A 9,060-nucleotide genomic window follows, 5' to 3' on the forward strand; every position below is an offset into this window, starting at 1 on the left:
TTTATTTATTCATGAGAGAGAGAGACAGAGACAGAGACAGAGACACAGGAGGAGGGAGAAGCAGGCTCCATGCCGGGAGCCCGACGCGGGACTCGATCCCGGGACTCCAGGATCGCGCCCTGGGCCAAAGGCAGGCGCTAAACCGCTGAGCCACCCAGGGATCCCCTGATTTATTTATTATTTTAGAAAGAGAGAGAGCAGGGGTGAGGGGAAGGGGTAGAGGGAAAGGAAGAATGCATCTCAATTTGACTCCAAGCTGAGCAGGGAGCCCAACGTGGAACTCTGATCTCACCACCCCAAGATCATGACCTGAGAATAAGATGTTCCACCGACTGAGCCACCCAAGTGCCCCTGGAGAAGAGGCTTATAAGATCCCTTCTACTACTTCTGTTATTGTAGGTGTTGGGATGTGACCTTGAGTGACTTTTCCCAAGACCTGATGATGCTCTAGTGGGGGAGTGAGCTAATTTCATGTGAAGGAAAGGCAGAGCAGAGAATGCTATCTCAGAGCATCTGAAGGAGCAGAGACCTCTGGGTTATCAGAGACAGGCTATCCTGCAGAGGAAAATGGAAAAAAACAAACAACAAAACCTGGCAGTGGGAGAGGCCTAAATGGCAGGGAGCTTCCAGCAAAAGACTGGCTAGAACAGAGGGGAGGTGGGTGGGGGGGCTGTAATTAGTAGGGACTTTGAGGAAGGGGAAAGACAAATGTGGCTTGAAAGGCCAGGAGGAACTGGGCTTGGGTGCTGGGTGCTCACCCGAGGTCCTTTGCTGCCACTGTAGCAGAGACCTGGATCCCCAGGGGCCAGGAACATGGGCTGCCCAGAGATCGTGTTCTTGTAAAGACAGTGGTTTGAGGATAAAAAGTGTTGAAGGAGTTGGCTGCCGCTGAGGTGGGGGGCAGTGCTCACGTCCCTATGTTGCTATCATTGGAATTGACCTGTTAAAGCCCCCAGAGCCCCACAGAAGCCACTTCCAAATGGCCCATGGCCTCTGTGGATTTTGTTTCTTTCTCCCTCAGGCTGTTTCCCATTTCCCAATGTCTTCCCTAGAGTGATGACAGCTGGAGGTCCAGCCACCATCACCCCTCTTCCCTCTCCTTCCCACAATACACCCACTAGCTGCAACGGGGGAGGAATTGGGTGTCAGGTGTGGGGCCCTGAGGCCTTGGGTTGGGAGGTGCGCCAGGGGGGAACTGGGCTCCTGTTTACAGTTGTTCTTGGCACCTGCTGGCAGGGCCCTGCAGGTAACCATGGCAATCAGGTGCAGAGCCAATCAGTGCTTCTCCCCGCCCCCAGCCCCAGAGGTAGCAGTCTGAGGCCCCTGGGGATAGGGTGGGGGGAGCAGGGAGCACAGTGAGGGGGCCTGTTCTTACACTGGAGGAGGAATATTTCATTCTGTAAGCACCACAGGGCTCCCTCTACCCCTGCGTCTAGAAAGGAGTTGGTGTGGGACGGGTAGTCATGGTCAGAATTCTCACCTATGCTAAGGGAAGTGAGAGGGTAAAGGTCATGGCCACTTGTCTAGGAACTCCCTTGTGTTGAGGCTGCAGTCTGCCGGACAGGAACTGGATGGGAATTCTTAAGAGAAAATGTCTGTTTTGAAAACACAGCCAATGTGTGAATGGGGTGACTAAGGCAGGGGGAGGCGCCTGCATGTTTGTGTGTATATACATGTGTGTGTATGTGTGTGTGAGAGAGAGAGTGTGAGAGAGACGGGGGTGCAAGATGCATCCGTGGCAACTTGGACACCCAGCATCAGCCACCATGTGTTGTTTCTCTCTGTGCGTGCACATGTAGATTCATCTGGACCCAGATACACGTAGGAAGGCCGTCACACAAAGTGCCTTTGGAGGCCCAGACATCACGTACACATCCGATGGATATTACACACACACTCAGCGAGACAGGCACTGGGAGTTTGCTCTCTCTGGATGGTTGTAATAATATTTGGGCATCTTGCCAGGGCCAGGGTTACTATGGAAACAACCAAACAGTGGAGTAGCCAGCGAGTCTGAATCATTTTTAAGGGGGAACCCTTGTAGAGAGGGTCTGGCCCTGGGGCTGCCCTCTGAGAGATAGGCACCCCTCCTTCCCGAAGCCAGATCGCTGCTGCCCGGTTGCTGCGTGTCCACTGGCTCCCTGGGCTTGCCCGTTTCCCCTCCGTCTGCCCTGCAGACTTGCTGTCTCACCCACATGTGGCCTTTGTGCGTCTCTCCATCTCTTTCGGTCTCTGGCCAGCCTCTGTTGGCTGTTTGGGTCCTGGCCAAACTCATCCTGGGGTCTCTATAGAAACTGTTGATCCTGGCTGCGAATTTCTGGTCCTAGAAAACCCAATGTGGTGGCTTTAGAAATCTTTCTGGAAAGGAGAGGAGGGTGTGTGTTGTGAAGGCGTCTTTGGGGGTTTGGCCACCTTCCCGAGCCCCACCCCTTGGACTTTTAGCTGGAAAAGAGGAAGGAGGGAGGGGCCTTCTGTAGGTGCGGGTTTGATTTCTAGATCAAGAAGTTAAGCATCTCAGCCAATCCAGAGTTCAGCTCTGACTGACCTGTCTGGACCCTGCCAAGGCCTGGCTGTGTGCTCGGGGCTGCTGCTCAGAGAACTTTCTTGCCCCGCTTTGGCAGGCATCCCCGAGAGCCTGCGGTCTGTCACTGGACAGTCTGTGGAGATGTGCCCACATAGGGGAATTCGTGGATTTGCATGAGACGGAGGTCCTGGGATCCAGGGGAACTTGTGCAGTGTGCTGTCCACCCGGGAACGGTGGCCGCATTCCTTTGGAAGGGGTGGTAGTGTTTGTTTTTTTTTTGCCCAGGCTCTCTGCCATTACCTTCAGGGCCCAGGGCCGGGGTCAGGCTGGAGCTACATGGTCCCCACTGTGGGCATATGAGCACCAGACCCAGGGCCAGGCTGGATGCTGAGCTAGGAAGACAAGCGATGAGGTGCTCCTTCTAGTCTTAGGATGGTCCATGCCTATGGTGTTTTCAGGGCTTCCTGGAAGAAGAAGTGTTGGGATGGAAGGAGAGGAGGATGGAGCAGAGAGACCCAGGTGGCAGTTGGGGGGTGGCTCATATCCAGGTAGAGGGAGAATCTATGTTTCCTCAGTTCCTAGCACTCACATGAGAGAATATGGGGTTGGGGAACATCAGGGACATTTTTAAAAACTATTCTCTTCCATTTTTCCTGCCTCCCTATATCCTCTGGAGAGTTGTTCTCACTTCAGACTGCTCCTGCTCTTGAGATGGAGCCTGACCTCATTGCCCAAGGTCGTAGGACTCTCCACAGCTCCCCAGTCCAGGGAACACACAGGGACCAGGAGGAGCCAGTCCCAGTCGCGTAGCCAGTCTAGCCTGGGAGGCAGAAAGCAAGGGTTTTGGGCTTGGGGCCAGATGTCGGGTGGTGAGGAGGGGACTGTGGGAAGGGCTGTCTGGTCTCTGGATGTCTGATTCCACTCTCATTTCTCAGGGTGACGCTCCCCAGGCCCCCTGTCCCCCACCCCGGCAACATGCACCGGACCACCCGGATCAAAATCACGGAGCTGAATCCTCACCTCATGTGTGCCCTCTGCGGGGGGTACTTCATTGATGCTACTACCATCGTGGAGTGCTTGCATTCCTGTGAGTTGGGTGGAGGGGCTGCCTCTCAGGGTGGGCGGTCTCTGCCCGGGTCGGAGGGGCATGGCCTTGGGAGGGCAGAGCATGAGCTCCTGCCCTGAAGAGTGCACGTGTCCACATGTCTGGTGGTGGTCCCTGGTCTCAGGAAGACTACTGGGGTGGGGAGCCTCGAGGGTTCAGCCCAGAGGTTTGTTTCAGAAGCTTTCACCTGAACCCTCATGGGTCCCCTGCACTGGCAGTCCTGGAAGATGCAGGTGCCCCTCGCGTGCACTCTGGGCTTGGTGGCAAGGGGTCAGGGACCCTGGGAGGTGTCCCGACAGGCTGGCTCTTGTTCTGTACTCTGTCAGACTTGGGGCTCACCCGCTTGGGACACAACACTGGTCTGACACAAACACACCCACACTCCGTCCTCTGAGGATAGACAAGGGGCGATTGCCATCTATGCAAAATAGGACCACGTTGAGCCTCTGAGTGGGCTGAGCTGTGGGGACAAGCTGGAGAGGAGGGGATACCTGAATGTGAGCAGTGAGCGTTGGTCCTGGATTACAAAGGGGGCTCTGACTCCGCTTTCTTTCTCCACACCCCTAAGTCTGCAAAACCTGCATCGTGCGCTACCTGGAGACCAACAAGTACTGCCCCATGTGTGACGTGCAGGTCCATAAAACCAGACCGCTGCTGAGCATCAGGTGGGCCTGGCGCTGTCCCTCCTGCCACGCCGATCCTCTGGGGCTGCTGCCCTCTGTCCTCAGGCGTCCCTGCTTCCGACAGCCAAGGTGGCAGAGGGGAGAAGCACAGGGCGTCAACCCAGGGCCCTGCCCCTCCCCTTGTTCTGTATCCAGCTTGTCTAGGCTGCGAAATGCCAGAGGGGTAAAGACCACACCTCCAGGGACCCTGATAGCTGGGCCCTGGATCAAGGAAGGGAGGTGGGAGTAGGGATTCCTGGCTGGGGAGAGGAGGGTGAAGTGGTCACCCACAGGACTCCGTACATTTTTTCCAGATCTGATAAGACCCTCCAAGACATCGTCTATAAACTGGTCCCTGGGCTTTTTAAAGGTATCTGCACACCTTTGTCTGCCCTGCTGCCCCCCACTTCCCTGCCTGGTGCTCCCATCCTCACCCTGCCTCCCTCTTCCAGATGAGATGAAACGGCGGCGGGACTTCTACGCAGCGTACCCCCTGACTGAAGGTGAGTGTGTGCACGTGTCCGTTCGTGGGAGCGTGTGGTGCTGCCGCCAGCACGTGGGCTGTCCCTCTTGCACAGACCGCCACACCACCGTCCCAGCCTAGAGGATGGCTGGACTCACCCCGATGAACGCTGAGGTCCCGGGGTCCTTGGACGGGCTCCTTTCGCCGTCTTAGGCCACCCCCTCAGAGCTCTCTTCTTCTGCAGTCCCCAATGGCTCCAATGAGGACCGCGGCGAGGTCCTGGAGCAGGAGAAGGGGGCTCTGAGCGACAACGAGATCGTCAGCCTCTCCATCGAGTTCTACGAAGGTGTCAGGCAAGTGTGACCCACGCTGGTCTTCTGGGGTTCTAGGGTGGGTCGCCCCTTTCTCCCACCCTGACCCCTCCCCCTAGGAAGAGAAAGGACCCTTGGGAGGGCCTTCTGGATGTATGCATTAGGGGATTAGGGGATGCTGCCGGTTCCAGGGTCTCCCTAGCTTCATTCTTTGTCCTTCCCCCAGGGACCGGGAGGAAAAGAAGGGTCCTCTGGAGAATGGGGATGGGGACAAGGAGAAGGTGAGTGCTAGGGGCCTGCTTAGGAGTGGGACGTGGGCTGGGAGAGAGTGCCTGGAACGGACCCCAGCCCTTGGGTGCCTCTTCCCCAGCAGACAGGGGTGCGATTCCTGCAATGCCCAGCAGCCATGACTGTCATGCATCTCGCCAAGTTTCTTCGCAACAAGATGGATGTGCCCAGCAAGTACAAGGTGAGTCCCTGGGCCTTCAGAAACTTGAGTGTCTGTGCATGTCTGACAATCTGTGCATCCCAGCCACTGTTCTGAACTGGCTGTGTGATTGAGCTCGAAGAGAAGAGTAATTGAAACCAAGATTAGGGTGGGGCAGTCATTATCTGTTGAAGCCAGTGTTCCAGGGTGCTGGGACCAAGATGACGAGTAGTGTGTGTGCATGTCTGTGCACACACATGCATGCTTGCACGTTCAGAACTGTGGCAGAGGTACAGGTGCAAAAATATAAGGTCTTGTCTGGGGCAGCTGGCTGAAGGAAGGCCGGTCTAGACTTCCAATGGCGCTCTTGGCCAGTGCTTCTCAAATGCGAATGTGTCAGTGATTCTCTAAGATCTTGATAATGCGAATGTGAATGTGTCAGTGATCTCTAAGATCTCTAAGAGTAGATTCTGATTCAGTAGATTCTGCAGTTCTAGCAAGCTCCCAGGTGCTGCCAGTACTACTAGTCTAAATACCACACTTTGGGTATCAAGGCTCTAGGACAGTGGATCCCAAACTTTGCTGCAGGTCAGAATCAAGTGGGGAGCTTTATTTAAAACTCAACTTATGTCATACCAATTAAATCAGAATCTCTGGTGAGATCCAAGCATTGGTATTTCTTTTAAAGCTCCTTGGGTCATTCCACTGCAGCCTGGGTGAGAGCCACCTTTCTATGTGAGATCTTTCTCAGCAGGGTTTTTCTTTGCCCCCATTATCTCTGCCCGAGATAAAAGGGGACCCAGACAACTGTGTGGATGGCAGCAGGCAGGGGTTGTTAACAATCTGGAGACTTTCTCCAGATCCTTTCCCATCTGGTGGTTGGGAATTCTGTTGGGTCAAGTCTGGTAGCGAAGTCAAACCCACCATGAAACCCCAGAGTATCTAAGGGAACACCTGCTAACCCCTCCTCCCCAGTGTCCCGTCTACTACCCCTGGCTTAGAGCCTCATTGCCAAATGGCTGGAGCCTTGAACCTGACCAGGGTCAAAGTGTCCTCCGTGTCCTCCTCTAGGTGGAGGTTCTGTATGAGGATGAGCCACTGAAGGAATACTACACCCTCATGGATATCGCCTACATCTATCCCTGGCGGCGGGTGAGCTGGGCAGGATGGCGCAGGGCAAGGGCAGGGCCGGGAGGGGAACCCTGCAGGGTCTGGCATCGGTCTGTGGCCACAGAGACCACACAGTGACCAGTAATCACAGTTTGTGCCTTGTCCCGAGAGCTGGGTGTGTCCAGGGTGGCCTGCCACACCACACCAGCCTCCAAGCCATCCTTTGATGATGACCTGCCACACTCTGAAGTATAAAAGGATCCTTTGGCAGATGACATGCCCCAATTTGGGTCAGAAAGTAGGGTCGGGTGGCTACAGAGGAGCAAATGTTGCTCCCTGCTTTTCAACCTCCCTCTCCTCTCCAGCCTGTGGCCTTGCGTGTTCTTTTTGCCTCTCTGGGGCTTTGTGTGCTCCTGTATCTCTGGCCTTGCTTGGTCCCTCGGCTTTGCCTATCCCCTCATCTCCAAGGCCTGGACCCCTTTCTTCCGTTGGGGCACTGTGGGGTGAACGTCAGCTCGCTGCCTGACCAGCCTCTTTCCCCTGACCCCCTCCCCTTCCCTGCCTCTCTCTGCCCCCTCTCCCTGCAGAATGGGCCTCTTCCCCTCAAGTATCGGGTCCAGCCAGCCTGCAAGCGGCTCACCTTGCCTACAGCACCCACCCCCTCGGAGGGTACCAACACCAGCGGGGCATCCGAGTGTGAGTCCGTCAGCGACAAGGCTCCCAGCCCTGCCACCCTGCCAGCCACCTCCTCCTCCCTGCCCAGCCCAGCCACCCCCTGCCATGGCTCCCCCAGCTCCCATGGGCCCCCGGCCACCCACCCTACCTCCCCCACTCCCCCTGCCACAGCCGGTGGGGCCACCGCAGCTGCGAACGGGGGTACCTCGAACTGCCTGCAGACACCATCTTCCACCAGCAGGGGGCGCAAGATGACTGTCAACGGAGCTCCTGTGCCCCCCTTAACTTGAGGAAAGAGACCCTCTCTGTCCTTCTCCAGCCATGCCTCTCCATCCTCCACTTTTTCTGGGCCCCCTTTCCACCTCTGACTTTCCCTAGCTCCTCCCGCCTTAGGGGTGGGGGGCGGGTTTTATAAATAAATCTATATATATATGTACATAGGAAAAACCAAATATACATACTTATTTTCTATGGACCAACCAGATTAATTTAAATGCCACAGGAAACAAACTTTATGTGTGTGTGTATGTGTGGGGGGTGGAATGTTCATTTTTAGGGGGTCTTGTGTCATTTGCCCTGCTCTCATTTTGGGGGTGCCTGGAGGTGGGCTAGAGGGGCCACCTGAGGCTCAGTAAAGCTCTGCTCCATCCTCCTCCTGTTCCCCAAGGCAGATGGGGTGTTCAGGGAGCACTCCCAGTCCCCAGAGCTTTAGACATAACTCCAGCTGGCTGCGTGTGGGGCCTCCCCTCTCTTCCCCCCCCCCCCCCCCCCCCCCCCCCGTCTTGGCTGCTGTCCTGCCTCCACTGGTGCCCCTACCCCCACCCCCCATTGTTGAATGTCCAGAGAATCGCTAAGACAGTGCCTTTTACAAATGCAGTTTATCCCCTGGTTCTGAGGAGCGAGTGGGTGGTAGAGATGGCATCTCCCTTACCTCCTCCTCTTGCAGTGGAAACTTTGTGCAAAGAATAGATAGTTCTGCCTCCCCCCCCCCCCCCCCCCGGCCCCATGTGTGTGGCCTTTGCATCATTTATCTTGTGGAGGAGAAGATTCAGGCCACGGGAGGCCTCAGCCCTTGAAATTCCACTGTGGCTTTAGCAATGTGAACCGCTTCACCGGGTCCTGCCCCTGCCCCCAGCTGGGAGCCCTGACTGGCAAGGCTAGCACTCCTGGGGGCCTGGGGTGCAGTGGAGAGGTGGAGGGGGGTTCATCTCAGACAAGCACAGACCCCAGATTGTGCCAAAGGCCATCAGCCCTGCAGTCCCCTCCCTGCCCCCAGCTGAGGCTAAGTCAGGACAGACTAAAAGCACAAGATGGAAACCTGTAAGCTCTGACCTTGGCTCCATCCTGAGAGGTCAGTGGACTGCCCCCTGAAGGGCAGACCCCAGCAGATCCCTGCACACTTGTTTTTCCTCCAATGTACATAGGATCAGCTTGGGGAGGAGGTGAGGAGGCAAGACTCCCTTGGAACCTAGGTGTTTGGGGTCAGGACCCCGCCCCCCCCATCAGGTTTGTCTGTGTTTGCACCTTGTCTTGTGTCTGAGGTGACTGTACCCTCCTTCTGCCCTGGGACATTTGTATCTCCTGGCTTTGTAATAAATGCTGCATACTCTCCGGAACCTGTAGTTCTTTGGGGGATAGGGGACAGGGAAAGGGTGGGCGGGTCCTTTGGCCTCCTCCTTGTGTCTCTTGTCTCTGGGCTCAGCCAGCCTTGGGAGGCCCCATGTGGAATGAATGTGAACTGCCCCTTCCCTGTGGCCAGTCAGGTGCCCCACCCCAGGTTAAG

The 9,060-nt window shown here is 56.1% G+C and overlaps 1 protein-coding gene and 1 long non-coding RNA gene across 4 annotated transcripts; one reads left to right on the top strand and one right to left on the bottom strand.

The window, feature by feature from the left end:
* Positions 1–1,925: 1,925 nt before the first annotated feature.
* LOC118355858 (uncharacterized) lies at positions 1,926–5,037 on the bottom strand. Its single transcript, XR_004819121.2, has 3 exons — positions 4,913–5,037; positions 2,825–4,363; positions 1,926–2,323 (listed from the first exon to the last, which is right to left on the bottom strand). It is a non-coding gene; the product is annotated as an uncharacterized LOC118355858 (long non-coding RNA).
* PCGF2 (polycomb group ring finger 2) lies at positions 2,816–8,888 on the top strand. 3 transcript variants are annotated; one of them, XM_025440854.3, is made up of 10 exons: positions 2,816–2,936; positions 3,460–3,611; positions 4,198–4,294; positions 4,606–4,661; positions 4,744–4,794; positions 4,999–5,107; positions 5,292–5,346; positions 5,436–5,534; positions 6,564–6,644; positions 7,190–8,888. In XM_025440854.3, the coding sequence occupies exons 1-10, from the start codon at positions 2,881–2,883 to the stop codon at positions 7,565–7,567; spliced, it is 1,134 nt and encodes a 377-aa protein (XP_025296639.1). In that variant the 5' UTR covers positions 2,816–2,880; the 3' UTR covers positions 7,568–8,888. The 3 variants fall into 3 exon arrangements, with proteins under 3 accessions (XP_025296639.1, XP_048970698.1, XP_025296638.1); XM_049114741.1 differs by lacking the exon at positions 2,816–2,936 and having other exon boundaries at positions 3,477–3,611; positions 7,190–7,298; positions 7,449–8,888; XM_025440853.3 differs by lacking the exon at positions 2,816–2,936 and having other exon boundaries at positions 3,477–3,611; positions 5,439–5,534.
* The last annotated feature ends 172 nt before the right edge of the window (positions 8,889–9,060 follow it).

This window comes from Canis lupus, chromosome 9 (assembly GCF_003254725.2).
Source record: "Canis lupus dingo isolate Sandy chromosome 9, ASM325472v2, whole genome shotgun sequence".
In the NCBI taxonomy this organism is placed as follows: Eukaryota; Metazoa; Chordata; class Mammalia; order Carnivora; family Canidae; genus Canis; species Canis lupus.

Bases quoted from the DNA above. Each gene is read 5' to 3' on its own strand.
- PCGF2 (XM_025440854.3), top strand. From the start codon at position 2,881: ATGAGCACCAGACCCAGGGCCAGGCTGGATGCTGAGCTAGGAAGACAA. The intron at 5,108-5,291 runs GCAAGTGTGACC...TCCTTCCCCCAG, and splicing joins GAGTTCTACGAAGGTGTCAG to GGACCGGGAGGAAAAGAAGG. The intron at 6,645-7,189 runs GTGAGCTGGGCA...CTCTCCCTGCAG, and splicing joins ACATCTATCCCTGGCGGCGG to AATGGGCCTCTTCCCCTCAA.